Genomic DNA, 21,459 nt, shown 5'->3' on the forward strand with positions numbered 1-21,459 from the left:
CAAGGACTTGGGCCACCTTTTACTGCTTTCCCAGGCCACAGAAGAGAGCTGGATAGGAAGTAGAGCAGCCGGGATTTGAACCGGCGCCCATATGGAAAGCCAGTGCTTCAGGCCAGGGCGTTAACCAGCTGCGCCACAGCACCAGCCCCTCTCTTGAGAGATAGAAAGCACCATGTGGGTGGCAGCATGGCAACTACTAGAGCCATTATTGCTGTCTCCCAGGGTCCACATTAGCAGGAAGCTGGAATCAAGAGCCAAAGCTGGTAACTGAATCCAGGTTCTCCAATGTGGGACACATGGACCTTAACTGGCTATTTCACTGTTAGGCCAAACACCCATTCCAGGAGTGTGTTTTTAAGAATTAATAAGCACCAGGACTAGCCTTGTCAAGTTTCATGCAGACACTTTCACAAATTAAATCAACTAAATATACAGCTCTAATATTTTGGAGGAAACACATAAAGAAATACAGGCAAAAGCATAGGCAAATTTAAAAAAATCAGTCATTCCAGTAATTTCTGGGAGATTATGCTGAAAGAAATGGAAGGATGGGGCGGGAACTGTGGCACAGCAGATTAAGCCACCATCTATAGTGTCGGCATCTCATATGGGCACCAGTTCGATTCCCGGCTGTTCCACTTTCAATCCAGCTCTCTACTAGTGCACCTGGCAAAGCAGCAAAAAGTGGCCCAAGTCTCTACTGGGAAGAAGCTCCTGGCTCCAGACTGGCCCAGGTCCAGCCATTACAGCCATTTGGCGAGTGAACCAGTGGACAGAAGACTTTTCTGTCTTTCCCTCTCTCTGTCTCTAACTCTACCTCTCAAATAAACAATATCTTAACTGATATAAACCTCTTGTGTTGCCAGTCACACAGAAGTAGCACATACAACACAGTAGATGATATCTGGTAACTGCACAGAAAACTGTATTATTGGTTTACATATACACTTTTTATTGTTATTTTAGAATGTACTCCAAGTTACAAAAGAGTTTACTGCAAAACAGTATGCTGTGTTACAGCAGCAGCAGCTTCATCCCCTGCTCACATCTCACGACTGTATCAGATGATTGACTCATATCATCTAGGTTTGAGTAAGTACTCTGTAACATTTACAAGACCACAACACAATTGCATATGATGAATCTCTGAACATATCCCTGTTAATTAACACATGACTTTATTATGAACTAGTATCACAGCAAACAACCAGTTTTTTAAAGATATTATGCTTCGCTAAACCTAAGAAACCATTATAAGATATACATTATACTAGCATGCAAAAAAAAAAAGGTTTTAAATAATCAAACCATTTCAAAATATCATTATTCCGTACATCTAAATTTCAGAGATGTCAAAATGTGGGAAAAGGTTTTTTGTTGTTGTTGTTGTTTGGTTTTTTTTAAGATTTATTTGAAAAGCAGAGTTACTTAGAGAAAAAGATAGATTATCTTCCATCTGCTGGTCCAATTCCCAAATGGCCGGAAATGGCCAGGGCTGGGCCAGGCTAAAGCCAGTAGTCAAGAATACATTCCAGGTCTCCCATGTGGGTACAGGGGCACAAGTACTTGGGTCATCTTCCATTGCTTTCTCAGGTACATTATCAGGGAGCTGGATCAGAAGTAGAGCAGCTGGGACGGAACTCGTGCCGATATGGAATGCCAGCACTGCAGATAGCAGCTTTACCTGCTGCACTACAGTGCCGGCCCCAAAAATGTGTTTCTAAAACAACATAAAAAAATTCCTACAGATAACATTCTAAAGACCAAATCATAAAATGGGCAGTGGATATTACATGACAACTATCAAAAAAAAAGGAATACAAATGAACTATACACATATCAAACAGAGTTTGGTTTCACTTGTAATAAAAGAAATTCAAATTAAGACTACACTGAAGGCTGGTGCGGCGGCTGATTTGGCTAATCCTCCACCTGCGGCACTGGCGCTCCGGGTTCTAGTCCCAGTTGAGGTGCTGGATTCTGTCCTGGTTGCTCCTCTTCCAGTCCAGCTCTCTGCTGTGGCCCAGGAAGGCAGTGGAGGATGGCCCAAGTAGTTGGGCCCTGTACCCGCATGGGAGACCAGGAGGAAGCACCTGGCTCCTGGCTTTGGATCAGTGCAGCGTGCCAGCCATAGCAGCCATATTGGGGGGTGAACCAACGGAAGAAAGACCTTTCTCTCTGTCTGTCTGTCTCTCTCTCTCTCTCACTGTCTAACTCTGCCTGGCAAAAAAACAAAAAGACTACATTGAGATACTATTTTTCATTAGGGAAGATCAAAAGGTTAAAATCTCTATGATGGAAATGTTAGGAAATGGCTACTTTCAGAACACTGCTGCTAAAGTGTAAGTCAGGTACAATAAATTAGAAATGATTTTATCTGGAGACAGAAATTCTACTTTTAGGAATTCATTCTATAGAGATACTTGTATGTGTGCATAAGAATATATGTTCTTCAAAGCTGATTTACTCAACATTATATTAGGAAAAAAATCAGAATGGTGACAAGTGTTCATATCCATCAATATGGTGACACTGGTTAATAATGTATACGATATGATAGGATTATGTGCACCTACTGAAAAATGAGGGTGCTTTCTAAAGACTCTTATGGATGATCTCCAAATATACTGTTAAAGAAGATTAGGAAAACTGTCTATGGTACACTACTAACTGTGTGTGGGGGGGGGTGGACTGGTAATATATATCTTTTTCACAAAGCATAAAACATTTAAAAAAACTAGAAACACTGTTTGCCTCTGGGGTGAGGAAGTGGGTGGCTAGGGATTACAACTAAAAAGCATAAGTTTTCTTTTGGGATAATAGTATACAACCTAAAAGAAAAAAAAAGTTTTAAAGCAACACTTGCCTTTTTTCCTTTTGAGGTTTCAGAATCCTCATCTTCATCTACACTGAGTAGATTTGCCCCACTACATAAAAAATAAGGGGAAAAAAATCTTAAGTAATAATTACAATCCATATATTAAATTTAAAGGTTTTATCTTCTATGCTCCCTTAATCCAAGGAATCAGTAAATTTTTTCTGTAATGGACTAGATAAAAAGGTATCTTAAGGTATCCAGGCCATTATGGTGTCTGTTGCAACTACTCATCTTTGATATTATAGTGTGAAAACAGCCATAAACTATACATAACAAAATTACGTAATAAGTAGAAACTAATAGCTATTAACAAAATCAATGGGCTATAGTTTGCTGACCCTTCTCATAAATGAGTGCATGATTTTTATGACACATAACTACATATTTATGGGGTACAATGTAACAATTCAATACATGTATTAAATGTGTAATAATGAGATCAAGGTAATCAACATCCTCATCTTCTTAAATATTTATCTTTTTTTTTGTGTTGGGAGCCTTTAATCACTCTCTAACTCTATAAAATATATTATAAATTGTTGTAAACTGTTGTCACCTCACTGTGCTATACAATACTGGAACTTATTACTTCTAAGTAACATTTTAATATCCATTATCCAATCGCCTTTATCTATAGATTTTATATAATCTCATTCATTTTCCCTTTCTGTTTTGAACTAATAGGGAAAAAGGATGGAGAAACAAAATAAAGGAGAAGAAACTTTCAACTGGTAAGGAAAGGAAATCTTAGCTAATAAAAATAAAGTAATTCCACACAGCAAAATAGTTAGACTTCCACCACTTTTGAAAATATGAATGCCTCACTAAGAATCACTGGCTTGAGATTCTAAAAGATCAGATTAATCTTCTATTAATTATTCAGATTAATCTCGAAATGTTGAAAATCATGAAGTCCCTGAGGACATAATGAAACAAACAGTACAATATGTTAAGTGTAATGTACACGAGAGTAGACACTTCAAAAGCCATAATATACTCATGGCAAATCTTCCAACAAAGAAGGTCAAATATATATACCTTTTTGAAGACAATTCTGCCCAGTTACAGTAAAATCCTTTTTATAATAAAAACATAAACTACTGTTTCATTATTGTTTATGTACATCGTAATTTTTTGACGCTATACTTCTCTTCCAAACATTTCACAAAAATGTTTAAAAAGTACTATACTTTCTCTTCAGATTAATTTCATATTTAATTCTAATCTTTCAAAACTATATGCATACTAAATGTAGGAAAAATTTTGAATTGAAAAACAAGCCAAGAACAAACAAAAGGAAATGAAAGAGGATCATAAAATATTGATTTTTCAATAAAAAACTTTCCAGTTCAAAGTTCTCCTTCAAATAAAATGCCACCTGAAGTCAACACCTCATCGGTGAAGAACATAAAGCAGAAATGAATAGGGCTGCTGCCCAGACAGAAATAAAGCAACTACAATACTTAGCCAATATACTCTGAGTGACTTCTTGTGTAAAATTTTCTAAGAAATATTTATAGTTTTGACAGAATTTGCATATCCTTGAATTTGTTGTTTCTTTTGCCAGTGAAAAACTAGATCACAAAATCAAGACACTAAAAGCGTTGCTAAATCTGTATTATAAATCTTATTACAGGCAAAAAAGTTTCATCAAAACTATTATATAAAATTTTTACACAGCAGTCATTCCAAGTACATTAACAAAGTGCAATGAACACCTGAAGTTTTCTGTCTGGGTAAACTCCTGTATTTATCATTTATAGTGGTGTTGCCTTCTCTGGTGAAAATTTGATCTGGTAGATGATGGAGTGAGGAATGGGATGCGTTACAACTACAGAAGCCAGATACTGTAAAACTTAAAGTTTCAGACAAGTTCAAGCGTCTTAATCTGGGTTCAGTTAGAAATAGTGGCCTTGCAATTTCTTGCCTGAATAGATTGCCCCGCCCCTATACCTTTAAAAAATAATTTCTTTAGTTTGAAATATTCTGCTGTATGGCCAATTTTTAACCATAAAGCTATATGTATTTTGTGGGTATATGTATACATTTAAAAAAGATGGAAAAATATACAAAATTATTTATCAATAATGAACTGTTTTTTCTTAATGTATCTGTAAAAGTGAAAGGTTTTCTTAATACCATACTCTAGAAAATATTATACCATACTCTAGAAAATATATAGAATAGGAATTGTTTTTCTAATGAAAAGTTTCATTCTTATAAGATATCTGAGTGAAAAAATATCCTTACTCTTTATCTGTATCTCCTTCACTTTCTTCTTCATGATCAAAGCTCCAATTACTTTTAAAACCTCCATCTCTCTTAGACTCTGATCTAGCCAAAGCTGAAATAAAAACAAACTGAGATAAGTATTCATTACAGAGCTGTTCAATATAAAACAAATCTGAGCAATTCCCAAGCTCTTTGATCATCTGATATTCTTTTAATTGGCTCATTTTTGACAGCTTCTTATAAATATTCTATATCCTCCAAAGAGAAAAGAAACATATTAAAATCTGTTTTTGCAAATTTATAGTCACTCATATCTGTCTGCCATAGGAAGATGTTCACATTAGCAAGATATAATAAACATATTGGGAAAGTACATTAATATATATCAAATACATAAAATCAGTCCTGAATCTCAATCTCTGATCATTGTTCCAGAAATTAATTTCTATAAACAGTTTGCTAGCCTTACTTATGAGAACTATAACAAGATCAGTAGCCTTTTCCTTAAATTCAGTCTTCTCTTTTTTTCCCCTACAGGCAGAGTGGACAGTGAGAGAGAGAGACAGAGAGAAAGGTCTTCCTTTGCCGTTGGTTCACCCTCCAATGGCCACCGCAGCCACCGGGCTGCGGCTGGCGCACCACGCTGATCTGAAGCCAGGAGCCAGGTGCTTCTCCTGGTCTCTCATGTGGGTGCATGGCCCAAGGACTTGGGCCATCCTCCACTGCACTCCCGGGCCACAGCAGAGAGCTGGACTGGAAGAGGAGCAACCGGGACAGAATCTGGCGCCCCAACCTGGACTAGAACCCAGGGTGCCGGTGCCACAGGCGGAGGATTAGCCTATTGAGCCAGGGCGCCAGCCTTCTCTGCCTTTTAACATAAGAAAAACAAAACAAGGTTTTCTGTATCAGGCACACAGTTAACTCTGTGACCAGAAAAACTCTCTAGATCAGAAAAACACTCACTCACTTACATGCTTAAAATGTTTTATAAGTGCATGACTAAAACTCCCTAAAGTCAAAACAACCATAAAATAGAAACCTGGGGAGAAAAATGAAGTTGGCACTTGTCTTGGAGTCATTATGACAAAAACCCAATATACTAGAGTTTTGGCTTTGAGATTAGGTTTGGCCCTAGCAAGATAAAGTCAGAAGGGCTGAAGGGCAGCACTCTGATCTTGCAAACTAGTGGGGGACAGGAGAGAAGAAACCCACTGAAGAAAGAGTTAGCAGGGATTACTGCCTTACACTTGGTTCTGGGTTTCTGAATTAACTAAAGACAAATAAAGTGCATTCACCTCACGGCTAATATATTACAGTTTGAATGTTTATGTTCACCCAAAAGTACTACCTTGAAACTCTAACCATCAAGGTTATAGTATTATAAGGCAGAGGCCTACGAAGCTGATCACATAAGGGCCAACCTCTCAAGAATGGAATTAGTGTTCTTATAAAAGAGACCCTAGCGGCGCCGGCACACCGGGTTCTAGTCCCGGTCGGGGCGCCGGATTCTGTCCCAGTTGCCCCTCTTCCAGGCCAGCTCTCTGCTGTGGCCAGGGAGTGCAGTGGAGGATGGCCCAGGTGCTTGGGCCCTGCACCCCATGGGAGACCAGGAAAAGCACCTGGCTCCTGGCTCCTGCCATCGGATCAGCGCGGTGCACCGGCCGCAGCGCGCCGGCCGCGGCGGCCATTGGAGGGTGAACCAACGGCAAAGGAAGACCTTTCTCTCTGTCTCTCTCTCTCACTGTCCACTCTGCCTGTCAAAAAAATAAATAAATAAAAATAAATAAATAAAAGAGACCCAATGGGGCTGGCACTGTAGCATACTGGGTAAAGCCACAGCCTATCGTGTCAGCATCCCGTTTGGGTACCAGTTCCAGCCCATCTGCTCCACTTCCAATCCAGCTCTCTGCTATGGCCTTGGAAATTAGTATAAGATGGCCCAAGTCTTTTGGCTTCTGCAACCATGTGGGAGACCTGGAAGAAGCTCTTAGCTCCTGGCTTTGGATCAGTGCAGCTCTGGCCATTGCAGCAATCTGGGGAGTGAACCAGCGGATGAAGATCGACCGACCTCTCTCTCTCTGTAACTCTGCCTTTCAAATAAATAAATAAATAAATAATCTTAAAAAAAAAAAAAAAAAAAACAAAAACAGGAGACCCAATGCAGCTTGTTTAGCCCCTTCCATCACATAAGTTATGAGATATTGAGGCAAATTCATACAGACAGAAAGCAGAACAGAGTTTACCAGGGGCTGGAAAAACAGAGAGAAGGGAGATGAATAATTACTATTTAATGGGTATAGCTTTTGTTTGAGATGGTGACAAAGTTCTGGAAATGGATAACAGTAGTAAGTGGATAACACTGTGAATATACCTAATGGCAACAAATTATACTTAAATGGTTAATATGGTAAATTTTATAATATACATTTTTAACCACAACCTAAAATTTTTTGTTAAAGACTTTTATTTTAAAGGCAAAATGATGGAGAAGATGACACAGAAAAAGATTCTCCATCTATGGGTTCACTCCCCAAATGGCTACAACAGCCATGACTGGGCCAGGCTGAAGCCAGGAGTTCAGAACTCCATCCAGCCTCTCATGTGGCCCAAGCACTTGGGCTATCTTCTATTGCTTTCCCAGGCACCTTAACAGGGAGCTGAATTGGAAGCAGAGCAGCTGAGACTCAAACCAGAATTCCAATATATGCCAGTATTGCATACAGTGGCTTAACCCAGTACACCACAAAGCTAAGCCCCAATCTGTGTTTTTAAAAAGGGGGGAAAAAGTTCTAAAAGTGACTAACAGAGGCAAATACAAACCCTCCAGACAGATATACAAAACTTTAATCCAAGCTTTAAAACAAGAATTTCCACAAACACAAGTTCACAACACAAAACAGGAGAATGTAAACAAGTCATCATGAACAAATTCAAAGTTTTTGAAAAGACAGCAAATAAATACTAGATAACAAAAACAAAGCTTTTCCCTGTCAGAGAAATTAAAACTAAGCAAGATGTTAAAGCCAGAAAGAACCCTATGGTGTTGGATTAGAGTCAGAGATATCAGTATGAATTCGTATTTATGTAATACATACATACATATATAACAAATATATACTCATGTATATATTTCATATATACTCAAGTGTATATATAAAATATATATATAAAAAATGATAGATATGTGTTGTAACATGGGTTAGTATATAGCGCTAGGGCTTCGACCTCAGAGAGGGTCTAGAAGCAGTGTCACCCACAGTAGTAAGGAGAACACTTGCATCCAGATCTTGCTTTCTAACCATCATTCTTCCAAATAAAAAAACCTGGACTCCTGGGGGGAAAAAGTGACTGATCTGGAGGCAAACGCAAGAAAAATAAAAGATGAACCTCACACAGTCACAGTGCAAAGAAATGTTTTGTTCTGTTTTGTTTTGTTTAAAAGATCGGGCATGGGCCAAGCACTGTGGCGCAGCTGGTTAACGCCCTGGCTTGAGGCGCTGGCATCCTATATGGGCACTGGTTCGAATCCCAGCTGCTCCATTTCTGATCCAGCTCAGCTCTCTGCTATGGCTTGGGAAAGCAGTAGAAGATGGTCCAAGTCCTTGGGCCCCTGTACCCATGTGGGAGACCCGGAAGAAGCACCTGGCTCCCGGCTTCCGATCGGTGCAGCTGCTGCCCTTGCGGCCAATTGGGGATTGAACCATCGGATTTAAGATCTGTCTCTCTCTCTCTGTGTAGCTCTTTCAAAAAAATAAATCTTTAAAAAAAAAAAAAAAAGAAAAGATGGGGTATGGTGAAGGTTACTGTAGCAAATCTGAAACAATTTCCTATGTTCTAGCAAAGTAGAAACAATTTTAGTAAATGTAAATAACAACAGCATTAGATTATAAACCCCAAAACAAAATATTCATGAGTCCATGCTACTATAAACAAATTATTGAATAAATGGAGAGAAGGGACACATTTTCCTTATAGAAGAATTCCAAATAATATAAGCACATTCTGCCTCCTAGGAGAGATAGAACTTTAATCACCTTCCCTTGAGTATGGACTACACTCAGTGACCCACTGCAAAAGAAGATGATAAAAAGAGGAAAAAGCCGCTACAATTCAAAAGTTGTACTCTGGAAATTTATATTTATTAAATAAAAGTTTTTTAAAAAAGGAAAAAATAAATTGACAGTGGAGACACCTGACAAACATTACTTCGGCCAAGCAAAGTTAGCATCAACAGTAATATCTCAGTCATGTTACTTAAAAGAAAATGGTACTTCAGCTCTGTTGTGTTATTCCTCAAAATTCATAATGCTAGTTTAGTCAAGAAAAAAATCACTATGTATATCAATACAAAATGTAGTTTCGTAAAACTGTTTTATGCCCTTGTCAAATCAATAGTTAAGAATGTTTTACTACTATAGTTTTAAGGACCTGTGATTACTTTAAAATTTATTGTATATGGGTGAAATGGCCATTTTTACATTCAATTATTGTGTATAGTCATTGTTTATAGTCCCACTAACCAGGGTCTTTTTGCCTTTTACTTGTTAAACTTACTTAGTGAAGCATTAAGCTTCACACTAAAAAAAGAAAAAGGGAGAAGGATGGGCAGTTAGGAGGAAGAACATGTAGAGGGAGGAAGGGAATATCATATTCTTAGAATTTTACCTAAAAACTATATTGAATCTGTTAAAAACTAATTAAAATAGAAAAAAGAAAAAAAATCTCATCAACCCAAACTGAAATACAGTCTACAAAATACTAAACTGGTACTCTTTAAAACTATCGAGATTATGAAAAACAAGGAAAGATTATGAAATTGTCAAAGACTTAAGTAGATGAAGGAGATATGACAACCAAATCATCTTAGATTGGACAAACACATAAAAAATATTGATGGAGTAACAGGCAAAATCCAAATAAACTCTATACTGCAAGTAATAGTATTATACCAATATTAAACTTCCTAGTTTTGGTGAATGTACAATGGCTACATCAAGTGGCAATATTAGCAGAAGTTGAGTTAAAGATATAGAGACTCAGGGCTGGTGCTGTGCGTAGAGGGTAAAGCTGCCACCTACAGTGCTGGAATCCCATATGGGTACCAGTTTGAGACCTGGATGCTTCATATTCAATACAGCTCTCTGCTATGGCCTGGGAAAGCAGTAGATATGGCCCAAGTGCTTGGGCCCCTGCACCTGTGTGGGAGACCCAAAAGAAGCTCCTGGCTCCTGGCTTCGGATCAGCTATTTGGGGAGTGAACCAGCGGATGGAGGATCTCTCTCTCTCTGCCTCTCAAATAAGTAAATAAATCTTAAAAAAAAGACAGTCTTTATCACTTGTGAAACTTCCCTGTAAACCTGAAAGTATTCCAAAACAAAGTTTCAAAATACTGAATATAATATGAATCTGTTTCAAAAATCAAGAGATGTTTCAAAAATCAAGAGATGTTACAATATTTACCAACTAAGGGAACTGGGGTTCTATATATACAACTATAACAAACCTGATCATGCCATTTACTAACAGCAGATTAGAACCTACAAATAAGTAAAAGAATAATTCACATAGTTGTAACTACTGAGAAAAAAATTATGTAAAGCAGGTAAAATTTTTTAAAATTTATTTTTATTTATTTGAATGGCAGAGTTACAGAGAGAGGCAGAGACAGAAAGGGAGATCTCCCATCCGCTGGTTCATTCCCCAAATGACAGCCAATGACTGGGACTGGGCCAGGCCAATGCGAGGAGCTCCTTCTGAGTCTCCCACAAGGGTGCAGGGGACCAAGCACTTGGGCCATTCTCCACTGCTTTCCCAGGCACATTATCAGTGAGCTGAATCAGAAGCGGAGCAACTGGGACTCTAACCTGCTCACCCCATGGGAGACCAGGAAAAGCACCTGGCTCCTGGCTCCTGCCATCGGATCAGCGCGGTGCGCCGGCCGCAGCGCGCCGCCCACGGCGGCCATTGGAGGGTGAACCAACAGCAAAGGAAGACCTTTCTCTCTGTCTCTCTCTCTCACTGTCCACTCTGCCTGTCAAAAAAAAAAAAAAAAAAAAAAAATTGTAGACAGCAGGTATTATTTTCAGAAAGAAGCAAACTACTTTTTCTTAAAGAATATTTATCTACTGGAATGTGAATACATGTACTTAAAGAAGGATTTTTTATTTGCACACATTTCATAAATACAACTTTAGGAACATAGTAATTCTTCCCACCATACCACCATACCACCCCTCTCACCCACACTCCCACTCCCAAGACTGTTCCCAGTCTTGTTTACTACTAAGGTCTATTTTCATTTAACTTTATACACAGCAGATTAACTGTATTCTAGGTAGAGTCCAGCACTTTGTATGAAGGAGAAAAAAAGATAGAGAAAATAAAAAAAAATCAAAACAAATAAAAAAAACCACATTAAAAAAACACGAACAAAAGCTATTCCTCAACAGTCTAGACAAGGGCTGTTCAAAGTCGATGCATCTCAATGGTAATTTTGCCTTTTTTTTTTTTTTAAAGAAATTTAATTATCTTTAAAGAGAAACTCAAGAATGGCACATCTTTTGTGAGCACTTAGACATAACTGTAATTTGTATGACATAAGAATATCCTCCACTTAATACACTAGAAGGATGTAATTCTTTGAGAACAAGTTTTACTATAAAGCATAATAGAGCTCTTTGAGGACTGAGGTCCTGCATGGGAAGTTAGGGAACAGTGACTCCTGTTGTTTATTTAATAATTAACAATCTTATTATGTATTAACAATCTTATTATGTACATCAGTGATCACCCAAGGCACTTGACAAGAGTTGCCTAAGCTATGGAAGCCTTTTCGATCTTCAAATTCCTTCAGTATTTGACAAGACCATAGGCAAAGTAGAAGCTCGCTCCTCCCTTCAGAGGAAAGTACAAGAGCAGGGACTTATTTTAGTATCATTTGGGATCCTGGAAAATCACTTGGAAACCATTATGGTAATACCTGATCCAGGTATCAATGGATATTAAAATTAGTGGATGAAATATAACAAATAGGATTTTTACATTGTCTAAAAGTATTTCTTTGGGGAAGGCAGCATGGTATAGTGAGCTAAGCCTCCAACTGTAGCACAGCATCCCATATGGGCACAGGTTCAATTCTGGGCTGTTCATCTTCTGATCCAGCTCTCTGCTATGGCCTGGGAAAGCAGTGGAGGACAGCGCAAGTGCATGGGCCCTGTACTCCTGTGGGAGACCCAGAGGAAGCTCCTGGCTCCTGGCTTTGGATTGGCCTGGCTGTTGGGACCATTTGCGGAGTGAAGACCTCACTCTCTGTCTCTCCCTCTGTCTGTAACTCTCTCAAATAAATAAATAAAATCTTAAAAAAAAAAAAAACTATCTTTCCATACAATAATTATTAACTACAAACAGGAAATAATTTTCAGGGAAGAAATCTGGCAAACACCATCTTAACTAAGTGATCAAAGTTAATTTTGCTAGTGATAGTACAAATTGGTAGGCCTCTAGATAGGACATGTTCAGCAAATTAAAGATAACCTCTGTGAGATCCCAGTGGAAAAAAAAAAAAAAGGACAATCTAAGAAGGATGTACTTTTCTCTGAAGGGAGGAGAGAACTTCCATTTTGCTTATGGCCTTGACTAAATACTGATGGAGTCTGTGGACTCAAAAGACGTCCTTAGCCTTGGCAGCTCGTGACAAGAGCCTTGGTGATCACTGACGTCATAACTAAGAGTGTCAACTGTCAAATCAACAACAGGAGTCACTGTGCACTTGCTCCACATGTAGGACCTCTGTCCTTAATGAATCATTCTATGAGAATTAATGGTAAAACTTGTCTTCAAACAGTACTTCATTGTTTGTGTGTCTGTGTGGGCACAAACTGTTGAAATCTTTACTTGTATAGAGTCAACCTTCTGTATATAATTAAAAATGAATCTTAATGAAGAATGGGGTGAGAGAGGGAGTAGGAGGTGGGGCGGTTTTGGGGTGGGAGGGCAGGTATGGGGAGATGAACTGCTATATTCCAAAAGTTGCAACTATTAAATTTATTAAATAAATGCTTTCTAAAAAAATTCACTGATTCCACCCAACAGCAGAATACATTTAAGTTCACACAAAACAATATCCAGCTACAGCATATCCTGAGTCATACAACAGATCTCAACAAACAAAAGGCCTGAAATAACAGTGTTATACAAAGGTATCAAACCAGAAATCCACCTAGGAAAATCTCTGAACACATGGAAACTAACATGCTTCAAGATAATCCATAGGTTAAGGATAAAATCTCAAAGGTAAACTTAAAAATACACTGATCCACCGGCGCTGAGGCTCACTAGGCTAATCCTCTGCCTACGGCGCCAGCACCCCAGGTTCTAGTCCTGGTTGGGGCGCCGGATTCTGTCCCGGTTGCCCCTCTTCCAGTCCAGCTCACTGCTGTGGCCCGGGAAGGCAGTGAAGGATGGTCCAAGTGCTTGGGCCCCGCACCCGCATGGGAAACCAGGAGAAAACACCTGGCTCCTGGCTTCGGATCAGCGCCGTGCGCCAGCCAGCTGTGGCCATACAGCCATTGGGGGGTGAACCAATGAAGACCTTTCTCTCTCTAACTCTGCCTGTCCAAAAAAAAAAAACACTAAAACCAAGGGGCTGGCGCTGTGGCAAAGCAGGTAAAGCTGTCACCTGCAATGTCAGCATCCCATATGGGCGCCGGTTTGAGTCCCAGCTGCTCCACATCTGATCCAGCTCTCTGCTACGGCCTGGGACAGCAGCAGAAGATGGCCCAAGTCCTTGGGCCTCTACACCTTCATGGGAGACCCGGAAGAATCTCCTGGCTCCTGGTTTCAGATCAGTACAGCTCTGGCCGTTGTGGCCAATTGGGGAGTGAACCAGCAGATGGAAGACCTCTCTCTTTCTTTGGCTCTCCTTCTCTCTCTGTGTAACTCTCACTTTCAAATAAAAAAAATCAATCTTTAAAAAAATACACTGACCTGAATGAAAATGAAAACACAGCATATAAAATGTACAGGTCACAACTAAAACTGTGCTGATAGAAAAATTTGCAGCGCTACATGCAGATCTCTGGTATTACGAAACATAGTTGGTCTTTGACCCTGTTTCCTGACATACAACTCCTAAAAAATTATTGCACTCTTCCAAGTGACAGGGTCTTTTTCCATTTTATTGAGTTGATTTGAAGGCTGGCAGTCTCTGTGCTGACTACCTCTCCAACCACCTGATCACTTAAGGCCAAAGACTCAACCAACCATGCATAACGAAGTCCCCCATAAAACCCCAAAAGGACAAGGTTGAGAGAGAGCTTCTGGATAGCCTAACAAATGAAGGTTCCCAAAAGGTGCCTCAAGAGAGGGCATGGAGGTTCTGTGCTTGTTCTCCCATACCTTACCCAATGCACGTATTCTTTTGTATCTTTTACACTGTCCATTATAATAAACCAATACACATTTTAAAAACAAATCACACTTCTATGGCATTCCTTACAAAAAATGTGTTAACTTGTATCTCATCATGAAGAAACATTAGACAAATCCAAATTGGGATTAACACAAACTACAAAGTAACCATCCATTTTTTGTTCCTTTAAAAAAAAGTTGGTGTCAAGAAAGACAAAAAAAGTTTTTTGAGATTAAAGCAGTCTAAAGAGACATAGCAAATAAACATAGTACATGATTCTATATTGGATCCTGAGCCAGATTTTTTCTTTTCTTTTTTTTTTTTTTTTTTAAATAAAGATTTACTTTGAGGGAAGAGTTAGGGAGAAAACAGCTAAGGAAACTCTACACAAATTGGAGAGACACAGTAGACCTACATGGAGGGTGTGGACATGCACCACTCAGGACCCCAGTAAACAAGAGCCTCCATACCAGCATTGGAGAGTGAGGTGAGACCAGATTGCAGCAGCCCAAACCACTGGTGGAAAAAGCTGCAATAAGAGCCTAGAGGGAATTCAGCTTAGAGCCCTATGGCAGATAGTGTACCTGCCAAACTAGAGAAGAAAAAACAAAGGTGGGGCACGTTTCTCTCTCCCCCTGAAACAGTGTCCTGTGGATACATGTAACAGCTGCACCAGCCCATATCTGTGCCCAGCAACAAAACAAGTAGAGACTCCTGAGTCTGATGGGGAGAAAAGACAGGGGGATGGGTGCTCGTGTCTATGGGAGGCCTGTGTGCTGGGACTGTGAAAACACTGAAGCTGTAAAGGAAGACTCATGGTGTGGCTAGGACCTTGGGTACTCACTGTGAGAGACTCCACATGCTCAGGGCTCCCTGGTTACATGGTGAGGGACACTGCTGGGGAATCTGAGCTTACACTGAGGATTGTACAGCACAGGTCCTTTGTATAGTCCTTGGGATAGAGCAGACAAATAATATACCCACTGGGGCTGGCACCCAGGCACTAGTCTCCTTTGAGGAGAGGAGCTAAGCTGAGTCTATGACAACAGACAAGAACAAACCTCCCCTCTGATTAAAAAAAAAAAGAGAGAGAGAGATTTACCACGCCAGACCTGTGTGTGTCACCTCAGACATGCCCTTCACCCTGAAGAACTGAACACAGCTCCCTGTCCACAACCACGGCATGCCTCTAGGAATTCCCTGGAAGCAGACATTCCACTAATCTACAGAGGCATACTACAAAGATGAAAACTACCACAGTGAAAACAAACAAACAAAAACAAAGAGGAAACCAACAAGTTTCTCTACAAATGCCAAAATAACAAACGGACCAATTCAAGAAGCAAGAATAAGGAAGACAACATGATGCCCCCAAAAGAACACAACACTTCAATATTAGCCTGTAAAGATGAGACTGAAGAAATGCCAGATATGGAATTCAAAAAATTGGTCATAGGATTACTTAACAGTAATCAGAAGCAAAGGTATGGACTACTAAAATCTGTACATCACATGAAGGAAAATTTCTCCCACAAATTTGAGATCTTAAAGAGAAATCAAAATTAAATATTAGAAATGAAGAATTCAAAAGAACAAATAAAAATGCAGTAGAAAGCATTAACAACAGAATCGGTAATGCAGAAGAAAGAATATCCAACTTAGAAGACAGAGCACAGGAAATTATACAGTAAGACCAAACACAAGAAGAAATTGGTAAACTAAAAAACACTATTGGTAATCTACAGGAAATAAATGACCCAACATACTGGTTCTAGGAGTTCCTGAAGGCATGGAATGAGAGAAAGGATCAGGAGGCCTTTTTAGTGAAATAGTAACTGAAAACTTCCTAATTTGGAGAAAGATAGGGATATCCAAACACAGGAAGCACACTGAACTCCTAACAGATGTGACCAGAAAAGATCTTCACCATGACACATTGTAATCAAACTCTTCACAGCAAAACATAAAGAAAAGATTCTAAAATGTGCATGATAGAAATGCCAGATTACTTTCAGAGAATCTCCAATTAGACTCACAGAGGCCTTCTCAGCATAAACCCTACAGGCAAGGAGAATGGTGAGATATACTCCAAGTATTAAAAGAAAAGAACCGTCAACCCAGAATACTGTACCCTGCAAAGCTCTCATTTATGAACAAAGGTGACATAAAGACCTTTAAAGACAAACAGAAATTTAAAGAATTTGTCATCACCAGTCAGCCCTGCAGAAGATGCATAAGGATATGCTACACACAGAAATACAGAAAACATGGTCATCACTATGAAAGAAGGTAAAGGAAGAAAACCTCCCAGTAAAAGTACAAAGGAGATCTAAAGCAAAAAATAGGAAGACTGATAGGAAAATGCCAAGGCAAAGTAGTTAGTTTTCAATAGCCACCTTGAATGTAAATGGTTTTAACTCTCCAGTTCAAAGACAAAGGCTGGATGAATGTATTAAAAAACAAAACCCATCTATTTGCTGCCTACAGGAAACAAATCTCATCACAAAGATGCAAACAATTAAAAGCACAAAGATGAAAAAAAATTTCATGACAAAAGAAACCAAAAAAGAGCTGCTGTAGCTATCCTAAGATCAGACAAAATAGACTTTAACACAAAAACAGTCAAAAGAGACAGATAAGGAAGGATACTATGTAATGATTAAGGGATCAATTCAACTGAAAGATGTAACTATTATAAATGTATATGCACGAAATTACAGGACACTTGGCTATCTAAAAGCAATGTTAAGGGATCTGAAGGGAGATACAGACTCCAATATGATAGTAATGGGGGACTTTAATACCCCACTTTCAGCAATGGACAGATCAACCAGAGAGAAAAGCAGCAAGAAAGCAGCAGAGTTCATCAACACTATAGACCAAATGGACCTAACATCTCTACAAAAATCCTACACTACAGTTGCAGAACACACTATCTTCTCACCAGTGCATGGAACTTTCTTTAGGACTGACCAACTGCTATGCCATAAAGCAAGTCTCAGCAAATTAAAAAAAAAAAAAAATCAAAATCATACCACGCATCTTCTCAGACTACAATGCAATGAAGCTGCAAATAAGCAACTCAGGAATCTCTAGAACATATGTAAATACATGTAGACTGAACAACATGCTTCTGAATGAACAATGGATCATTGAAGAAATCAAAAGAGAAATCAAAAAATTTCTGGAAACAAATGAAGATGACAATTGAACATACCAAAACTTACGAGAGGGGCCGGCACTGTGGCGCAGCGGGTTAACGCCCTGGCCTGGAGCGCTGGCAACCCATATGGGCGCCTGTTCTAGTCCTGGCTGCTCCTCTTCTGGTCCAGCTCTCTGCTATGGCCTGGGAAAGCGGTGGGGGATGGCCTGAGTCCTTGGGCTCCTGCACCGCGTGGGAGACCCGGAAAAGGCTCCTGGCTCCTGGCTTTGGATTAGCGCAGCTCGGGCTATTGCGGCTATCTGGGGAGTGGACCATCGGACGGAGGACCTCTCTCTCCCTGCCTTTCCTCTCTCTGTGTAGCTCTTTCAAATAAATAAATAAATCTTTAAAAAAAAATTACGAGATACAGCAAAAGCAGTGTTAAGAGGAAAGTTTAAAGCAAAAGGTGCCTACATCAAGAAATTAGAAAGGCACCAGATAAATGAGCTATCAATGTATCTCAAGGATCTAGAAGAACATCAAAGCAAACCAAAACTAGTAGGAGAAAAGAAATAATTAAAATTAGAGAAGAAATCAAAATTGAAACCAAAAAAATCAATACAAACGATCAGCAAAACGAATAGCTGGCTTTTTGAAGAAATGAACAAAATAGACACACCATTAGTCCATCTAACCAAACAAAGGAGAAGACCCAATAAATAAAATTAGAGATGAAAAAAGAAATGTAACAACAAAGACCACAGAAATAAAAAGAATTATCAGAAATTACTACAAAGAGCTGTACACTAACAAACTGGGAAAGCCAGAAAACATGGATAGATTCCTGGATACATATAACCTACCTAAATTGAGCCATGAAGACACAGAGAACCTAAACAGACCCATTAACAACATGGAAATTGAATCATTAATAAAGACCCTCTCAACAAAGGAAAGCCCAGAACCAGATGGCTTCACTGCTGAACACCAGACATTTAAAGAAGAGCTAACTAAAATTCTTCTCCAAGTTATTAAAAACAATTTTAAGGGAGTGAATCAACCTAATTATTTCTACAAAGCCAATATCACCTTAATTCCTAAACCCAAAAAAGACATAACAGAGAAAGAAAACTACACACCAATTTCCCTGATGAACACAGATGCAAAAATCATCTACAAAATTCTAGCCAATTGACTCCAACAACACATCAGAAAAATCATTCACCCTGACAAAGTGGGATTTTTCCCTGGTATGCAGGAATGGTGCAACACTCACAAATCAATCAATGTGATACATCAAATTAAATAACTGAAGAACAAAAAACCATATGATTATCTCAATAGATGCAGAGAAAGCATTTGATGAAATACAACACCCTTTGATGATGAAAACTAAGCAAATTAGGTATACAAGGAACATTCCTCAACACAATCAAAACAATTTATGACAAACCCACAGCCAGCGTCCTATTGAATGGGGAAAAGGTAGAAGCATTCCCAGTGAGATCCGGAGCCAGAAAAAGATGCACACTCTAACCATTGCTATTCCATACCTGGAATTTTTAGCCAGAACCATTAGGCAAGAAAAAGATATAAAAGGGATACAAACAGGGAAGGAAGAAGTCAAACTATCCCTATCCGCAGATGACATGATTGTCTATAAAGGGTTCCAAAGACTTCACCAAGAAACTAATGTAACTCATAAGAGTTTGGTAAAGTTGCAGGATAGAAAAATCACTACACACACACACACACACACACACAAAATCAATACCCATTGTATACGCAGACAATGCCATGGCTGAGAAAGAACTTCTAAGATCAATCCCATTCACAATAGCTATCAAAACAAACAAACAAACAAAAAACCAAATACCTTGGAATAAATTCAACCAACGATGTCAAAGATCTCTACAATGAGAATTACAAAACATTAAAAAAGAAATATAAGATAGAAAGAAAATGGAAAAATCTTCCATGTTCATGGATCGTAAGAATCAATAGCATCAAAATGTCTGTTCTTTCAAAAGCAATTTACAGATTCAATGCAATACAAATCAAAATACCAAAGACATTCTTTTCAGATCTAGAAATAATGATCCTGAAATTCATATGGAGCAACAGGAGACCTCAAATAGCTAAAGCAATCTTCTACAACAAAAACAGAGCCAAGGCATCACAATACCAAATTTCAGGATGTACTACAAGGCAGTTATAATCAAAAAAGCCTGGTACTAGTACAAAAGCAGATGGATAGACCAATGGAACAGAACAGAAATGCCAGAAATCAATCCAGTCATCTATAACCAACTTATATTCGACCAAGGAGCTAAAACCAGTCCAGGGGGCAAGGATACTCTCTTCACCAAATGGTGCTAGGAAAACTGAATTTCCACATGCCGAAGTATGAAGCAGGACCCCTTCCTTATACCTTACACAAAAATCCATTCAAAATGGATTAAAGACATAAATCTGTGACCTGATAACACCAAATTGTTAGAGAACATTAGGGGAAACCCTCCAAGACATTGGCATAGGCAAAGTGGCATAGGCAAAGAGTTCTTCGAAAAGAACCCAGAGACATAGACAATCAAAGCCAAAATTAACAAATGGGATTACATCAAATTGAGAAGCTTCTGTACTGCAAAAGAAGCACTCAGGAAAATGAAGAGGCAGCTGACAGAATGGGAAAAATTATTTGCAAACTATGCAACTGATAAAGGATTTATAACCAGAATATATAAAGAGATCAAGAAATTCCACAACAAAAAACAAACAATCCAGTTACAAAATGGGCAAAGGACTTAAACAGACATTTTTCAAACGAGGAAGTCCAAATGGTCAACAGACACATGAAAAAATGTTTAGGATCACTAGCCATCAGGGAAATGCAAATCAAAACCACAATGAGAACAGCGCCGGTGCTGTGGCATAGCGGGTAAAGCTGCCGCCTGTAATTCCGGCATCCCATATGGGAGCTGGTTCGAGTCCCAGCTGCTGCTCCACTTCCTATCTGGCTCTCTGCTATGGCCTGGGAAAGCAGAAGATGGCCCAAGTCCTTGGGCCCCTGCACCCACATGGGAGACCCAGAAGAAGCTCCTGGCTTCCTAGCTTCGGATCAGCACGGCTCCGGCCTTTGCGGTCATCTGGGGAGTGAACCAGTGGATGAAGACCTCTCTTTCTGCCTCTCCTCTGTATGTTAACTCTTTCAAGCAAATAAATAAATCTTAAAACACACACACACACAATGAAGTTTCACTTTACCCCCATTAGAATGGCTTTTATACAGAAATCAACAAAGAACAAATGCTGGGTGAGGATGTGCGGAAAAAGGTACTCTAATCCATCCACTGTTAGTGGGAATATAAAATGGTAAAACCACTATGGAAGTCAGTATGAACATGACCTAGCCATCCTGCTCCTAGGAATTTACCCAAGACAAATGAAACCAACAAATAAAAGAGTTATCTGCACCCCCATGTTTACCAGAACTCAATTCACAAAAAGACATGAAATTAACCTAAATGTTCATCAATTGAAGACTGGATAAAGAAAACTATGGAATATGTACACTTGGAATAATACACAGCAGTAAAAAAAAAAAAAAAAAGAAAGAAATCTGGTCATTTGCAACAAAATGGATGAATTTGAAAAACATTATATTTACTGAAACAAGCCAGTCCCAAAGGGACAAACACCATATATTCTCCCTGATCTGTGATAACTTATGGAGAACCTAAAAGGCACTATGTAGAAGAGAAACTGACACTGTGAGAAGCAAATGACTCGCACAGACCT

At 39.1% G+C, this 21,459-nt stretch overlaps 1 protein-coding gene across 8 annotated transcripts in view; it reads right to left on the bottom strand.

The window, feature by feature from the left end:
* Window positions 1-21,459, bottom strand: part of SENP6 (SUMO specific peptidase 6) — a 139,631-nt gene that overhangs the window by 102,465 nt on the left and 15,707 nt on the right. For 3 of the 8 annotated variants that reach the window (XM_051855510.3, XM_051855509.3, XM_089333002.1), the window contains exons 2-3: window positions 5,129-5,222; window positions 2,867-2,927 (exon numbers count right to left, since the gene is read on the bottom strand). The exons of 3 other annotated variants lie outside the window; for them this stretch is intronic. In XM_051855510.3, the coding sequence (XP_051711470.1) occupies window positions 2,867-2,927; window positions 5,129-5,222 (155 nt within the window). The remainder of the gene's footprint in view (window positions 1-2,866; window positions 2,928-5,128; window positions 5,223-21,459) is intronic. 2 more of the 8 variants (XM_089333000.1, XM_070073876.2) reach the window with 2 other exon arrangements.

Source organism: Oryctolagus cuniculus, chromosome 5, assembly GCF_051225735.1.
Source record: "Oryctolagus cuniculus isolate XC-2025 breed Fujian yellow rabbit chromosome 5, ASM5122573v1, whole genome shotgun sequence".
In the NCBI taxonomy this organism is placed as follows: domain Eukaryota; kingdom Metazoa; phylum Chordata; class Mammalia; order Lagomorpha; family Leporidae; genus Oryctolagus; species Oryctolagus cuniculus.